The 18,242-nt window shown below is 41.4% G+C and overlaps 1 protein-coding gene across 1 annotated transcript in view; it reads right to left on the bottom strand.

Annotated features, from left to right (window-relative positions):
* Positions 1-18,242, bottom strand: part of USP46 (ubiquitin specific peptidase 46) — a 65,617-nt gene that overhangs the window by 10,225 nt on the left and 37,150 nt on the right. The window contains exons 5-6 of the mRNA XM_023638100.2: positions 9,367-9,443; positions 2,085-2,168 (exon numbers count right to left, since the gene is read on the bottom strand). Coding sequence (XP_023493868.1) covers positions 2,085-2,168; positions 9,367-9,443 — 161 coding nt within the window. The remainder of the gene's footprint in view (positions 1-2,084; positions 2,169-9,366; positions 9,444-18,242) is intronic.

The raw sequence follows: 18,242 nt of genomic DNA, 5'->3' as shown, positions 1-18,242 counted from the left end.
CCAAACTACTTGCAAGAATAAAAGCATGCTCGCTTACGTAGCACTGACTTTCATCCTACATTCTTGGCTAACTGGGGCATAGGTAGTGAGAGAAGAGCATGACAGCTAGTTTCTGTTTGGTCAAAGCAGACATTCCAGAATTTTGTACCAATAAAAATATAATGTGTGATTGCTCTCTGTCACTGCCCTCTGCCTCCCAGGAAGGAACAATATTTGAACAATCACCCCGCCCACCCCCCACCCAGAGATAATGGAGACGAGGGGTAATAGCTTTTGAGAAAAGGAGGTTGGGGAGAGGACAAGCAGAAGGGCATGGGCTGGACTTGCAGGTTCTGAGGACTGGTACGGATGGGCAGACGCTGCACACCACCGGCCACCAGGAAGCCAAGCATGCTGGGCCCCTCTCACTCCTTGCTCTTGTGCTCTTGAGCAAGTCACTTCCCTTTTCCAGCTCTCAGTTTCCTCATTTACAAAACACAGGGGCTGGCTTAGGGCTACACTTCCCAAGCTGGGCTATTACAGCACTGGAGATGTTAATAGGTGGGGCGTTTCCATGGCCAAGTTTGGACATGGCTACTTTCTATTCTCAAGCTCCTCCCTGCTCTTTCACATGTGGAAGGTTCTGAGAAATCCCAGAGTAAAAGAACTGTTCTCTTTTGTTTGATGCAGCATTTCCCAAACTTACATAGACACAGGAAGCTTTTTTCACTAGATGACCATTAATACTCCTCAGTCAAAAGTCACAAAGACAACAGTTTACGTAGATAATTCTGCCAGAACAGAGGATCTTCTGGTTGCCCTCCAGGACCCCCGTTCTGTGAATGCCCTGAATTAGTGTAAATGCTGTTCAGTGTGCACCTATTTTAAATGCATGTTATTTGAAAGGGACAAATTTTAAGACAATATTTTGCAGGAATCTATTGAGGTAAAACCCTGTTCGTAAAAATAAGCAAAATAACCACATCAGCAGGAAGATAAGATTTATAGGGAACCGTGTATTTTACAGGAACATGCGCCATTTTAAGGTCTAAAACCTCCAGGGGGAAAAAAAATCCCAAAAAACAAAACCTCCAGCCTAGAACAGAAAACACCTCATGTCACACAGGAAGACCTGGGCCCCACCTTAGGCAGATTCAGAGTATGCGATGGGAGCAGAGGCAAGTGAGCTCCCCTGACCACTAACGAAAGGTAACTGCGTCCCACCTCCATCCCGTCTGCCACACGACTAACCTTTCATAAGTTTGGATGCAGCAAGGAAAAACGTGCATGTCTGGGGGCAAAGGGCTGGGACGCTGGGCAGAGAAATGATTTCAGCCTCGGCTCTAGACCCGAGGGTTTTAGACAGCAGTAATGAGAACCGTGAGTTACCCTGACCATGCCACAGCCGTGCGCCGGGCAAAGCCAACCCACAGGAAGGCTGCACAGGATAATCAAAATGTCAACTTTCTTGGCTTCTGGGGATAGATAACAGGGAATCACTGCTTCTCTCAGACTGTCCAAGAGTTGAAAGTGGCTTGTGCTGGTAAAAAGATGGGTAACCTTGGGTCCTAGTTCAATTCAGAGTGTGATAATTTCCTTATTGCCTCTCCATATAACTGATATTTAATTGATTTCTTTATGATTCCTTACTAAATGATTAATTTTTTTAACCTCTATGTCTTCTAAGTAAGAAGTTCCAATGCTTAAGCAATACTATCAATCTTATTGAGTGACCACTATGCATTACATACTATGCTAAGTTCTTTTTATAACTTGCCCTTATTCCCAAAAGGACAGAGATTATACTGATCACCACTTGTTTAACCAGCAGAGTACCTGGCACATACATAGTAGCACTCGATAAATATTCGTTGAATGAATGAATGAACGAACAGATAAACAAATGAGCAAACGATCAGATGAGTGCACAGCCTCTGAGGATGGCGTCCCTATCCCAGTTTTTCCAGTGAGGAAGGTGACTGACTCCCCAAGGCTACCCGGCTAGGAGCCCGTGGAACTGGGATTGAAAATCAGATCTGTCAGACGCCACAGTCTGGTTCCTTCTCAAGGCACACGGCCACCCTCCCGTGCGACACTTCACATACCTCTTCTGGGCCTCCTGTTTGCTGCAGCACGTTTCACAATAATACTTCTGTTCACTACACAGTGTTTCCGTGTTGCTGAAGTCTCTGCAGAGGAAAATATTTTCAACTTAAAAACAAGTCCAAAAGGCACTTGGTATACCATGTTCTAAGTCCTTTATTACCTGTAGGGTAATTTTTAAGTGAATGTGCAGAAAGAAGTAATGGCAAAAGAGCTTTCTTACGAGCCAGTGCTCCGATGCCATCAGCGCACATCCACAGGACCGGGTGACAAGCCCACCATGAGAGATTTTCAAGCACAGCTTTACTTAATGGACACAGCTAGATCTGAACTAGGGTTTGCAACTGAGCCAGGAAAAATCAGAGTTTAACAGAGAACAGCTGTACACTGGAGATTAAAAATTATCATAGAAAAATAGTAACTATAGTAAAAGCCCACCATTACACTATAAGTTGAGTCCAAAAAAATCACAAAAACGCGACGTGACATTATTGTCAGTTAATGAAAAATAGCGTGAATCAGGTGGTCTCCATTTTCAAAGAGCATAAACGTTAAGACAGTGAAATTTAAACCACACACAACTGCCCTTATCTTGAACTAAGGAAGTCCCAAATTATCAGGAGACGACTACTTCCTACCAACCACCAGCGCTGCCCCGCTCCCCACCTCCCCGCACCCCGGAAGGTAAGAACTTGAGCCTGCTCCTTTTGAGAACAAATGCCACTGTGATGTTCTATCTGCATTCGCCTTGGGTGAGGTGTTACTGTACTACTTAGGGTTTTCATTTTTTAAATGTCATGGCTTTTCCTTCTTTTCCAGTCACTGAGATTCCACTTAGCATTCCTGTCGTACTGCTTCAAAGGCTGAAAGGAACATCCAGAATATAAGAATACCCTGGAGTCTTGAAAAGGTCTGTGACATTTCCTTATTCATAGGGAATGTCCCGGCATCGGAATGATCAGATTTTATTAAATAGAAAATGTTATTTTGACGGTGTTAATGACTCTACCACTTGAACAGAGCTTATCAAAATAAAATATAAATTGTCCATTCATTAAATCTCAAACAATTACTGAGAGTACTCTGGGCTCCGTGCTGGGGATTCGCAGAGTACCTGCCCTCACACAGCTCACAGTCTAACAGACACATGCAAATGAGCCACTGACAACATTTAGTGTTCAGTGCAGGTTAAATGTAAATCAGTTCACACAATTGAGTCCCCTGCCTAAAACCCACCAATGGTTCCTCAGAGCACTTTGGAATAAAATCCAAATTCATTGCCATGGCCGATAGGCCGTCCACCCCCATACCTCTGAATTCTCTTCTGACCCCATCTCCTTCACTCTGCTCTAGCCACACCAGCCAGGTTTCTCCTGTAGCCCCAGAGAGCCAGGCTCTCCCTGCCCCAGGGCATTTGCAGGTGCTGTTTTCTCTGCCCTGATAGCTCCTTTCCACATGCTTCCATGGCTGGTTCCGCTGATTGTTCAGAGCTCAGCCTAAATGTTCCCTCTTTGGAGAGGACTTCCCTGGCCACTCTCTCCAACCTACTCTGCCCCATCCCGTTGCTGTCTTGTTTTCTTCTGAGCACTTAGCACTATCTAAAACCATCCTCCTAGTCATTTGACAACTTGCCTCCCCTCTCTGTGGGCAGTGACCCTGTCTCTCTCACTGCTAAAGCTCAGCACTGAGAACAGGCCCAACACATCATGGCATTTCATAGTGTGTGTTGGGTGACCAAACGAAGACAGAAGCAGGTGTACAAAGGCCAGGGGAAAGCACAGAGGAAGAAGAAATGAAGTTGAACTGGGGTAATTCAGGACATTTCCCCAAGGGATGATGTCCAAGTCAGGTTCTCAAGAGGGAAAGTGTACCAGGTGGAGGGAATGCCACAGCACAGAGGCATGGAGGCAAGGGACGGAGCACGCTTCTCAGAAGCTGGCGTGCACCATGTGGCTGAGCAGTCTCACTAACCAGACGCAACAAGGAAGAGACATAATCAGTGCTTTTAAGAAACGCCACTTCTGGCAGCATTGGAGAGGAAGGACAGGAGGGGGTCGAAAGGCAAGGAAACAATTTAGAAGGCAATAATCCTCATGCCTCAGATTTCAAGTGCTTGGTGCATTATATAGACTCAAACTTCGCTGAATGAATACTGGCTGACTCTTCAATGGATAACTGATGTGAAATCTTTTCTTGGCCTGCACAGGATTTATTGGGGTGGAATGGAGGAATCACGGTGAAGGGGAGGTGCGTATGGGCCACGGTAGAGATTTACATCCTTGGAATGTCTACCACAGACAAACCTCTTTATCAACTAAAGAAGCAGAATAACTAAGGCAGACACAGCAACGAATAAGGAATTAAACACTTTCTACTCACTCTCATTTTTCAAAAAAAGTTTTTTGAAGTATTTGCAGACCCAGGTAGGTAGAAACACAGCAGAACTTAGTACCTAATTTAGACCTGATTTACAAACAGCCACCATCCTGCTCAGCACCAGCTGGCTGGAGCTCGCGGTTGTGAGAGACAGGCTAATGCGTTTAGGGCACCTGTGAGTTGAGAATTGGAAAATGAGGCTAGGAAAAGGGGACAACCCTGGCAGGAAACTCTGAGGCAGAGCAGGTCTGTCAGCTGATGCTGCACAGTTGTTGGAACAAAAGCAGACAACAAAGGTCGAAACCTTCCAAGGAGAAAGTCAAAGAGGAGAGAGACAGTAGAGAGATCTTTCCGACACTCGGGATAAATTACCAAAGCACGGGGGAGGCTGGTGGGAAGCACAAATGCTTTCTATTTCTTTAAAGAGAGTCATAGTGACAATAAAACACTGTTTAGAAATACACTTTGAGGGCCGGCCCAGTGGTGTAGTGGTTAAGTTTGCACACTCCACTTCAGCAGCCCAGGGTTTATGGGTTTGGATCCTGGGCATGGACCTACACACTGCTCATCAAGCCATGCTGTGGCGGTGTCCCACATACAAAATAGAGGAAGATTGGCACAGATGTTAGCTCAGGGCCAATCTTCCTCACACACACACACACACACACACAGAAATACACTTTGGGAACAAATCTAATATGAAATAAATGCCTCTTTAAGGAAAGAAAACTATAAAACCTCACGGAAATGTATATGAGAAAACTTGAAAAAAAGGAGAAAAACTATGTTCCTGGATGTATTGTAAAGACGGCTATCATGTCCAAGTTAATCTCTATATTTGATACATTTTTAATTAAAATCTTAACTTTTCCACTCAACACAAGAGTTCAAAAATTGATTTAAAAAAAATTCTCAAGCAATGCTTCTTGATAATTTTCATGTCATGACCCACAGACAAAATGATCCTATAGAGAAGGGAGCTGGGGTAAACCAATGAGGCTGCTCTTATGGCTGGCCATGGGGCTCTGACAGCTCCAGGCTCTGCCCAGCCTCCCAGGAGCCGAGGGATCAATAGACACCTGTACCCCATTTTCCAGGGCACACCAGTTGGGAGGCTTTTTTGCAGAATCTACAGCAGTGGTTCACCTGGCTGCTCATTAGAATCACCTGGGGAGCCTTAAAAACATTCTCAATGACCCCCAGCCCTATAAATTACATGAGAATCTCTCCAGGTAGAACACAGGCATTACTGTTCTTACAGCTTCTCAGGTGGTTCCAATGTGCTGCCAGGGCCGTGCACCCAATGCTTTGCAAATATTAGCATGCATGTGAATCACGAGATCCCATCAACATTCAGATTCTGATTCATTCATTCATTCTTGGGGGAGACCTGAGATGCTGCTGTACTAATGAGATCACAGGTGATGTCAATGGTGCTACTCCATGGAACCCTGTTTGAGTAGCAAAGGCTTAGAGCAGCTGTTCTCAAATTCTGGTGGTATTAAAACCACCTGGAAAATTAAAACCTGAGGCCCAGGCTCACAGAAGTTGAAAGTGACCTGAACCTCGATTTTTACCAACTTCCCCAGGTGATTCTGATACACACCAAAGTTTAAGAACCGCTGACTAGAGTATTAAAGAAGACTGAAAAAAGAAATCTACAAGAAAAACTTATGTGTCAGACATTAGAAAATACCTATTATCAATAACCAAATCCGAAACACAGGTCAGAGAAGCAGAAGAGAGATAAGCATGTGGCAACAGACAGGGATGGATATGAACTTAGTACATAAAAGAAGTTTCTCAAAATAAGTAGAAAATGAAAGTTTTTAAAAAGAAGAGTAATTTTGGGGCCAGCCCTATGGTATAGCGGTTAAATTTGGTGTGCCATGGTGTAGTGGTTAAATTTGGTGCGCTCTGCTTCAGCGGCCCTGGTTCACAGGTGCAGATCCCAGGTGTGGACCTACACCACTCATCAGCCATGCTGTGGTGGCAACTCACATACAAAATAGAGGAAGACTGGCAGAGATGTCAGCTCAGGGCTAACCTTCCCCAAGCCAAAAAAGAGGAAGACTTGCAACAGATGTTAGCTCAGGGCAAATCTTCCTCAGCAGAAAAAAAAAAAGTAATTTTAAAAATAGAGCTTTGGAAGAATTAAAAGGCACTTTCCTCCTGTTGTCTAGCTAACCTCCCCAGCACTAGGAGGATGGGAATTTTTAATGAGAGGAAGGCAGAGGAAGAGGAAAGTGGGTTCAGAACATGGAGCACTTGAGAAGAAAGGTAAGTTTCTATGAAGGAGCCACAACAAGAGACTAAGGCACTGAAATGGAAGACAAAACATACCAAAAAGGCCATGGAAGGATAATTAAGATAAACTACAGGTATTTTAAGGTTTTGCCTGAGGCCATCCCTGAACTTTACAAAAGAAAAACAATTCTCTAAGTATCCTCCTGTGATACAGCTGGCTCATCTTGCCTCAGACACAGCACTGAGATTTGAAATATTAGAATTATAGCTCAGCGACAACATGGACTTCATGGCTTCTCTAGACTCACATCCTGAATTTAACCACTATTCGTATTATCATTTCTCGGGGACAAAAGGTCAGTGAAAACACACTGTAATCGATCACATAAGCCCTTCTGGAAGGAGGCGGCAGAGATCTGGCATTTAAATCCCACGGTCTTAGCTTGATTTTTAACGTTTTTCATTATCAAAATAAAAGAAGGATAAAAATATCACATCAGAAGAGACAGGCAGACAGCGATGCTGAAGAAGAAAACTCAATTCTAATTTTAAAAATAAAACTTCAAGACTACAAATCAAATTAAACCATGAAATGGGCCAATAAAGATCATTCCTTTGATCATTCCTTCTCTTTTGTCTCAGACAGAAAAAGCTAATGGATCAGGTGGCTCATTTATTCCCTGGGCCTTTCTCCTGCACGTGTTTCTTTTGCGATGTGTTGGAAAGCTGCCACTCCCATCACAGACACCTGAATGGCAACCCTTGGCAGGCTTCTCTTTATTCATGCTGGGGAGGTGAGAGCTTAGGCATACATGAGGCCAGGTATCGGTAAGTCAGTTAAAGTCTAGTTTAAGGATGATGTAAAAAGGGGGTGGGGCAGGCACTTCAGGATTATCAGCCTGGACAGTCCAATCAGATGAAAATCCAATGTTACTTAAAAGGCATTCCAGGGTTACTTCATCACTCGCCCATCCCAGCTTTAACACCTCCAAATGCATCTAGCCTGCCTTCATCAGGTATGCATGACCAATAAACACATTTCTCCAGAAAAACAAATGGAAACCCAACTCTGGGTTACATTTCTTTATAATGAAGTTTCCCAAAGGTGGAAATTATAACTAGCCAGTTCGCCCTTTATCTGGTTGGTCTCAAAGCTCCGGCCACTGCGATCTGACCTTTTGAACAGCCCAGGAATTTCTCAGAAGGCAGGGGAAGCAGACAACTTCCCTACCTCCAAATTCTCCCCAACTCCCCTTCTCAAAAAAGAGGGATGAGCAAGTAATATCCTTCCTCTCATTCATTCTCTGTGATCACAAAACCTTGGGGAAATCAAAAACGGCTTCTTTTCACAGGAATATGAGGAACCCATGCCATAAACAACCATTCCGAAGAAAAAGAGGCCATCCTGGCCTAGAAAACACTTTGCAAACAAAGAGATAACAAGCTTGTCTTAGACACCTGGACCTAAGGCATTTGGAGACAAGACTGAAATGCCAAACCAACAGGACGTGCTGAGGTAACTAGGTTACTATCAGGGCAGAAGGCGGAGGGGACCTCGGACTCCTGGGAACTGGGAAAGCAACCAGCGCCCCCTACACGCACACACACAATCCGTCACACCCCGACGAACCCCGAAGCTCTTCCACGATGAAGTTTGGTGCCTTTGCCCTGAAAGATGACAGCCATCCATCACAGGAAGTCCCTTCAATCTAGTCTTCTAAAACTGATAAAAATCAACAGCGCCTTGTCCTAGCACTATAAAACATCCCTGAGCTATGGCATCCTAAGAATGGGGAGGCCTGCCCTGAACACTTGGTCTACACTGGCATCCACACTACCAGGCACTCTCTAGGCCTGTTTAACTCCCTTCAAAGCACTGATCACTGTCTGTGGATGCCCACTAGGACATAAATGGTGCGAGAGCAGGGACCCTGTCTGATACTCACTCCTCTATCCCCAGTGTCCAGACAGGGCTGGGATAATTACAAGCACTCACAACCTCTTGTTGAAAGGAGGACGGGGAAGGGTGTGAGGAGGGGAAAGGGAATCATGTCTTTATATCAACTTCAGGCACATCATCAATGTGCAAGTCAATACACAAATACCAAGTAATCCTGGGCAGGTGTTGCTCTTACACTCTGGGCTCCTTGCCTTCTCTCAGCCCTAATGAGGAGGAATTTCTTTCCATAAATAATCTCCATAGAATGCAGAAAGATGGAGGAAGAGGCAACTCCCTCGTTGGTTCTCAGCTCAAAAGTGCATAGTTTTGAAAATAATAGATTAGCTTAGAAAAGGAAAGTAATGGTAGGCATCTGCAGCATTTATTAACTTAACCATGTGGTTGTGCGTACACACGTGATGGAGAAAGAGAGAGAGTTATGAAAGCCAAATGCGCACATCTGTATTAAAGATTAAAAACTTCTTTTTAAACGTAATGACTAATGACTTCCACTTGATCCTCTCTCTTCTCAGCAGGACTCGTCTCTAGATCACATATACTTATTTTTAATCTCTCTTGGGGAAGAAGAAATACTAAATAATAGGATTACATTGGTTTACCAGAAATGAAGATTATCTACTGAAGAAATACAGGATTTTCCCCCCCCACTTATTTACTAGCCTGGTCAAAAGCTCAGGCACAATCAGAATTCATGAGGTTACCTTAGACAGTGGGTAATAGATGTATTCTGCTCCACATCCACAGAAAGGTCAAGAAAATCTTCATCTTTGCTACTAACCTGAAGCAAGAAAAGAAAAAAACATATTAGGCACAAAACACACAATAGACAGAGTAGACAGAACTTTGAACACCTACGGTAACCAAAAAACCATAACGCCAGAGTCGTATGTGGCTTTGTAAACAGTCATTCCTCAGTATCCACCGGGGACTGGTTCCGGGACCCCCATGGATACCCAAATCCACAGATGCTGAAGTGTATTGTACAGAATGATGTCGTATTTGCATATAACCTAGGCACATCCTCCCCTATACTTTAAATCATCTCTAGGTTACTTACAATATCTAATACAATGTAATTGCTATGTAAATAGTTGTTATACTGTATCATTTAGGGAATAATGACAAGAAAAAAAAGTCTGTATATGTTCAGTACAGACTTTTCTATCTGCGGTTGGTTGACCCTGCTTAAGGGGAACCAGCAGATAAGGAGGACTGACTGTACTCACTGGCAACCAGAGTTACCTCAAAAACAACCCAATCTAGAGAAAATCCCAAATTCTCTATTGAACCTTCTCCCTGTGTCGGCTTTGACAAAGAGCTTTTGATAATTCAAACTCAACCACATTTCTCTCCCTTCTCCATTCACTTCCTCCATCGTTTCAAAGTAGAAAGTATCAGACAAACATCATATAGCCCAGAGCGGCAGAATGACAGAAACGGCAAATGGGCAAGAGACTTAGAAAACCTACTAATCAGATGACCACTCCTTCATTAAGTTGTTTGCACCTTCTACCAGTTCCTTGAAATCACTCCCTTTCTCTGGTGCCTCATCATCCAAACTGTCTGTGGAGCCAAGAAGCCTAATGGGTGATGAACTGGAGAGTCCCGCTGACCACACATAGAGCTGTCCTCCAGCCCAGGAAGTGGTCATCATTTGCAGAGGCCTGTGCTGTCTGCAATAACAATTGGACCTGTAGCTGGCCTGGAGCCTGGGCTCACACGGGCCCGCCATACTGGGGACGGCTCTCAGCAGGCCTGGGTCACTGGCCCCAGCAGTTTCTCAGGCCTCCACAGTTCACACCACACCAGTTTTGGGTCTTGTACTTACTGAAGCCACACAGAGGAAGTGCTTACATTCCAGCAGTGCTCTGGCAAGCCTGGCATTTCACTGTCTTGGAGTGGGAGGGACAAACTAGCCCAGCAACTTCTCTGAGGTGCTCAATTAGCAGAAAAATGAAAATAATGCTTCTTTAAGTGTTAGAACTACCCCATGATTCAATACTCCACTGCTAGGAAATTATCTAAAGAAATACTCAGAGATGTAGACACGATCTGTTATAAGTACACACAAGAATGTGTGTTGAGACAGGCTGCCCAGCTCCACATCCTCTCTCTGTCACTTACAAAGTGGATGACTTTAGGTCAGTTACTTAGCCTCTCTGTACCTCAGTGTCTGCATCTGCAGAGTGGGGACAGTAAGAGTATCTATTTCAGAAGGTTGCTGTAAGGATGAAATAAGATGATACACATAAGGTGCTTTAAGAAGTATGGTGACAGACGGTAATTGGTCTTTCAGTGGTGAACATGATGCAGTCTATAGAGAAATCGAAATATAATGATGTACATCTGAAATTTATATATAATGTTATAAACCAATGTTACCTCAATTTAAAAAGAGAAGTAACCACTCAACAAATCGAAGAAGGGTAAACATTTTTAAATGGCCTAAAATGGTCAAAAAGTTGAGAATGTTTTACTGCACTGTGGGTACCACAGTAAATGAAAAGGTAGGCTATACAATTATATATAAGTTAATTCCAACTTTGCAAGAAAAAGGCATGTATACATTTAAACACACACATGCCCTACTTCTATCACCTTGCTGTAAGTTTTTTATGGCACTTATTACTGCTGTGTAGAATGCATGAATGGCCCCAAATCTTCATCATTGCCTATACTGGCTTCTTTGCTGTATGACTTTTACAGATCCTCTCATCAAGAGGCATACGTCCCAACCCCTGATTCTGAGTTAAGCCATGTAACTTGCTTTAGCCAATGGGAAGTTTGAAGACATGTTATAAGCAGAGGCTTGAACAAGCCCTGGTGAAATTGCTCTCTTGTACTTCTGTCATCACCATGAGAAGGAGAAGCCCAGGCTAGCCCACTGTTCCCAGGAAGAAGACAGGAGACCCATAGAGGAGAGCTGTTCTCACTAAGGTGCCCAGCCAAGCCCACTCAAGAACGCAATGCCCCTGTGACCTGCAGACACACAAGTGAGTCAGTGGAAATACAAATACACAAGTTCAGCCAAGTCCAGCCTAGATCAGACAGCCTTCAGCCAACCCAAAGTTGCATGAATTATAATAATAAGTAATAGCTGATTTAGTCTCAGAGTTTTGGGGTGGTTGGTTACAAAGCAATAGATAATTGATACAATTATTTAACATTATAATGTTTTATTTTTATTTGTTTATTGTCTACCTCTTCCTTACTAAAATGAAAGTTCAAAAGACTGGCTTCAGTAATGACTAAGACACTGGCATTTCAACACTCCTCCAGAAAACTATAAATTCAGGTAACTTCAAGAAATATCCAACTCAATTAGGAAAAGCAACCTAAGGATTATAGGTTTTCCAGAGGGAGAAAGGAGTAGAGAGCTTGCTCAAAGAAATAATAGCTGAGAACTTCCCAAACCTGGGGAAAGAAGTGGACTTAGAAATACATGAAGCCAATAAAACCCCTAATTACATCAATGCAAAAAGACCTTCTTCAAGGCATATAATAGTAAAATTGGCAAAATTCAATGACAAAGGAAAAATATTAAGGGCAGAAAGGAAGAAGAAAATAACCTACAAAGGAACTCCTATCAGGCTTTCAGCAAATTTCTCAGGAGAAACCTTACAGGATAAGAGAGAATAGAATGATACATCCAAAACATTGTAAGAGAAAAACTCTCAGCCAAGAATACTCTATCCAGCAAAACGACCCTTCAGATATGATGGAGAAATAAAAGCTTTCCCAGATAAACAAAGCTGACAGAGTTCACTGCCACTAGACCTCCCTTACAAGAAATGATGAAGGAAGCCCTTGGGCCTGAAACAAAAAGGCAAAGGACTACAAACCTTTGAGCAAAGAGATAAGTAGATAGACAAAATCAGAAAATTGCAGCTCTCTATCAGAACAGGTTAGCAAACAATTATAACATAAAAGATAAAGGGAAGGAAAGCATTAAAAATAATTGTAAAAACTTTAATTTACTCACAAACTCATAACAAAAAAAAGAATAATTTGTCACAGCAATAACCCAGAAGGGGATGAGGAAAGGGATGGAACTTGCTTAGGCTAATGTAAAAATGAGGCTATCAGAAAATGGATTATCTCATCTATGAGATCTTTTTTCAATTTTTATCTTTTGCTGCGGAAGATTTGCCCCAAGCTAACATCTGTGCCAGTCTTGCTCTATTCTCTATGTGGGTCACCACCACAGCACAGCCACTGCTGAGTGGTGTACATCTGCACCTGGGAACTGAACCCAGGCCGCTGAAGCACAGCACACTCAACTTAACCACTAGGCCACAGGGCTGGCCCCTCATCTATGCGACCCTTTATACAAACCTTGTGGTAACCAATAAACAAAAAATCAGGCTGAGCCACAAACTATAAATAAAGAGAAAACCATCACAGAAAACCACCAAACTGAAATGGCAGTCAGAAATACAAGGGAAAAGAAACAATGGACAGATAGAACAACGGGAAAACAAGCGATAAAATGGCAGTATTAAGTCCTCATATATCAATAATCACTCTAAATACAAATGTATTGAATTATCCAACCAAAAGACACAGAGCAGCTAGATGGACTAAAAAACAAGACCCAACAATATGCTACCTCCAGAAAACATACCTCAGGTCTAAAGACAAACAGGCTCAGAGTGAAGGGATGGAAGACAATACTCCAAGCAAAGAGCAAACAAAAGAAAGCAGGTGTTGCCATAAGACAAAGAAGACTTCAAGATAAAAAAGACAATGAGATAAAACAAGACAAAAAAGATAAAAACAGACAATGAGCAACAAGGAGGGGTAGTATACAATGATAAAAGGGACATTCCACCAACAGGACATAACACTTCTGAATGTATATGCACCTACCATGGAGTGCCAAAGTATACACATCAACTATTAACAGACCTAAAGGGAAACCGACAACAACACAATAATAGTAGGAGACCTCAACACCTCACTTCCTTCAATGGGTCAATCATCCAGACAGAAAGTCAACAAGGAAACAGTGGCCTTAAACGAAACATTAGACCAGATGACCTTAACAGATTATATAGAGAGAGTATTCTATCCAAAAACAGAATACACGTTCTTCTCAAGTGCACATAGAACATTCTCAAAGATAGACCATATGTTGGGAAACAAGGCAAGCCTCAATAAATTTAAGAAGACTGAAATCATATCAAGTGTCTTTTCCAACCACAATGCTATGAAACTAGAAATCACCTAAAAGAAAAAAGCAGGGAAAGGCACAAATATGTGGAGATTAAACAACATGCTACTGAACAATCATTGGATCAATGAAGAAATCAAATGAGAAATCAAAAAATACCTGGAGACAATGAAAAAGAAAACACAACATACCAACTCACATGAGATGTAGCAAAAGCGGTACTAAGAGGGAAACTTACAGCAATACAGGACTATCCCAACAAACAAGAAAAGTCTCAAATAAACAATCTTAAACTACACCTAACAGAATTATAAAAAGAAGAACAAACAAAGCCGAAAGTCAGCAGAAGGAGGTAAATAATTAAAATCAGAGCAAAAATAAATAAGAGATTTTAAAAAAAACAGGATCAATGAAACTAAGAGCTGGTTCTTTGAGAAGTTAAACAAAAATGACAAACCCTTAGACTGACTCACTAAGAAAAGAAGAGAGAAGGTGCAAATAAATAAAATTAAAAATGATAGAGGAGCAATTACAATGGATATCACAGAAATACAAAGGATTATAAGAGAAAACTATGAAAAACTATATGCCAACAAATTGGATAACCTAGAAGAAATGGATACCTTCTTAGGTTCATACAACCTCCAAAAACTGAATCAAGAAGAAACAGGGAATCTGAATAGACCAATCACAAGCAAAGAGACAGAAAGTCCAGGACCAGATGGCTTCTTTGGAGAATTCTACCAAACATTCAAAGAAGAGTTAATAACTTATCCTTCTCAAACTATTCCAAAAAACTCAATAAGATAGAATGCTTCCTAATTCATTCTATGAGGCCAACATCGCTCTGATCCCAAAGCCAGACAAGGATAAACCAAAGAAGGAAAATTACAGGCCAATATTGCTAAGGAACATAGATACAAAAATCCTCAACAAAATATTGCCAAATCAAATACAGCAATACATTAAAAGGATCATACATTATGATCAAGTGGGATTTATACGAGGGATACAGGGGTGGTTCAACATTTGCAAATCAATCAATGTGATACACCACATTAACAAAATGAGGAATAAAAATCACATGATCCTCTCAATAGAGGCACAAAAAGCATTTGACAAGATCCAACATGTATTTATGATAAAAACCCTCAATAAAATGGGAATAGAAGGAAAGTACCTCAACATAATACAGACCATATATGACAAACTCACAGCCAACATCATACTTAACAGAAAGCCATCCCTCTGAGAACAGGAACAACACAGTGGTGCCCAATCTGACCTTTCCTATCCAACATAGTACTGGAGGTTTTGGTCAGAGCAATAAGGCAAGAAAAAGAAATAGAAGGCATCCAAACTGAAAAGGAAGAAGTAAAACTCTCGCTGTTTGAAAATGACATGATTCTATATACAGAAAACCCTAAATCCACCAGAAAATTATTAGAAATAATCGATACCTATAGCAAAGTTTCAGGGTACAAAATCAACCTACAAAAGTCAATTGCTTGGGGCCGGCCCAGTGGCACAGTGGTTGAGTCTGCATGCTCTGCTTCAGCAGCCCAGAGTTCAGAGGTTCGGATCCTGGGCACACACCTACACACCGCTCATCAAGCCATGCTGTGGCAGCAGCCCAAACAAATTAGAGGAAGATTGGCACAGATGTTAGCTCAGGGCAAATCTTCCTCAAGCAAAAAGAGGAAACTTGGCAATGGATGTTAGCTCAGGGCAAATCTTCCTCACCAAAAAAAAATGAGTTGCTTTTCTATACACTAATAATGAACTAGCAGAAAGAGAAGTCAAGAATACAATCCTGGGCAGGCCCTGTGGCTGAGTGGTTAAGTTCACATGCTCCACTTCAGCAGCCCAGGGTTTCACCAGTTCGGATCCTGGGTGCGGACCTAGCACCAGTCATCAAGCCATGCTGAGGTGGCATCGCACATGGCAGACCCAGAAGGACCTACAACTAGAATATACAACTCTGTACCGGAGGGCTTTGGGGAGAAGAAATTAAAAAAAAAAAAGACTGACAACAGATGTTAGCTCAGAGCCAATCTTCAAAAAACAAAAAAATCCCATTTACAATTGCAACAAAAAAAATAAAATATCCAGGAATAAATTTAACCAAGGAGGTGAAAGACCTACACAACAAAAACTATACAACATTTTTGAAAGAAATCGAAGAAGACATAAAAAAATGGAAAGATATTCTATGCTCATGGATTGCAAGAATAAACATAATTAAAACGTCCATATTACCTAAAGCAATCTACAGATTCAATGCAATCCCAATCAGAATCCCAATGACATTCTTCACAGAAACAGAAGAATCCTAAAATTTATCAACAAAAGACCCTAAATAGCTAAAGCAATCCTGAGAAAAAACAGTGAAACTGGAGGCATCACAATCCCTGACTTCAAAATATACTACAAAGCTACAGTAATCACAACAGCATGGTACTGGCACAAAAACGGTGTTCTGTGGACACACACATCCACGGAACAGAATTGAAAGCCCAGAAATAAAACCACACATCTACAGACAACTAATCTTCAACAAAGGAGCCAAGAACATACAATGGAGAAAAGAAAGTCTCTTCAATAAATGGTGTTGGGAAAACTGGACAGCCACATGCAAAAGAATGAACATAGACTGTTATCTTACACCATACACAAAAATTAACTCAAAATGAATTAAAGACTCGAATGTAAGACCTGAAACCATAAAACTCCTAGAAGAAACTATAGGCAGTACATTCTTTGATACTGGTCTTAGCAGCATCTTTCCAAATACCATGTCTAGTCAAGGAAGGGAAAGAAAGGAAAAAATTAACAAATGGGACTGTATCAGACTAAAATGGTTCTGCAAGGCAAAGGAAACCACGAACAATATGAAAAGACAACCCACCAACTGAGAGTAAACATTTGCAAATCACATATCTGACAAGGGGTTAATTTCCAAAATATATAAAGAATACATATAACTCAACAACAAAAAAACAAAAAAGCCAATCAAAAAATGGGCAAAGGATATGGACATTTTTCCAAAGAAGATATACAGATAGCCAACAGACACATGAAAAATGTTCAACATCACTAATTATTAGGGAAATGCAAATCAAAACTACAATGAGATATCATCTTACACCTGTCAGAATGGCTATAAAGAACAAGACAAAAAAATAACAAATGTGGGAGAGGATGTGGAGAAATACACTGCTGGCAGGAATGCAAACTGGTGCAGCCACTATGAAAAAGAGTACAGAGATTTCTCAAAAAACTAAAAATAGAAATACCATATGATCTTGCTATCCCACTACTGGGTATTTATCTGAAGAACATGAAATCAAAAATACAAAGAGATTTATGCAGCCCTATGTTCACTGCAGCATTATTCACAATAGCCAAGATGTAGAAGCAACCCAAGTGCCCATCAACTGATGATTGGATAAAGATGATGTGGTATATACATACAATGGAATACTACTCAGCTATAAAAAAAGACAAAATCGTCCCATTTGCAACAACATGGATGGACTCTGAGGGTATGATGTTAAGTGAAATAAGCCCAACAGAGAAAACTACCATATGATTTCACTCATATGTGGAAGACAGATAAACACATGGATAGAGAGGACAGATTAGTGGTTACCAGAGGGAAGGGGGTGGTGGGGTGGGCAAAAGGGGTAAAGGGGCGCATACGTATGGCAATGGATGAAACCTAGACTACTGGTGATGAGCATGATGTAGTCTATACAGAAACTGATATACAATAATGTAAACCCAAAATTACAAAATGTTATAAACCATTATGACCTCAATAAAATAATTTTTTTTTAAAGCCATAGGTAAAAATCAGATCCTAATTTATAGAGAAAAATGACACATTCAATACAACAGAATGATTCAGTTGGAAGCTGACCTGTCTTCAAAAACTAGCAAGGCCAGAAGACAGTGGAACACCTTTAATGTGCTAAAAGAAAAAAAGTATCAACATGGAATTCTTATATGCCATAAATTTATCTTTCGGGAAGGAAGGCAAAATAAAGACAATTCATTATTAACGGACTGGCACTGCAAGAAAGGTTAAAGGAAGTTCTTCAAGCCAAAGGGAGATGATACCTGATGGAAATGGAGATCTTCAAGAAAGAATGAAGAGCATCAAGAATGGTAATCATGACACTGTCCTGTGGGGTGTATAATATACATAAATGTAATACATATAACAACTATAGCTTAAAGGACAAAGTAAGGTGTGGGGGGAGGAACAGTCACCTAAGCAGGTATAAGCTTCCTCTATGTAATGTGAAATAGTGCCATCATTAACTGTTAGTAGACTGTGAAAGTAAAGAATGCATATTGTAATCTCTAGATCAACCACGAAAAAACAACAGACACACAAAG

This window comes from Equus caballus, chromosome 3 (assembly GCF_041296265.1).
Source record: "Equus caballus isolate H_3958 breed thoroughbred chromosome 3, TB-T2T, whole genome shotgun sequence".
Taxonomy (NCBI): Eukaryota; Metazoa; Chordata; class Mammalia; order Perissodactyla; family Equidae; genus Equus; species Equus caballus.
Note: the sequence above shows the minus strand (reverse complement) of the source record. Positions and strands in the feature narration are given on the sequence as shown.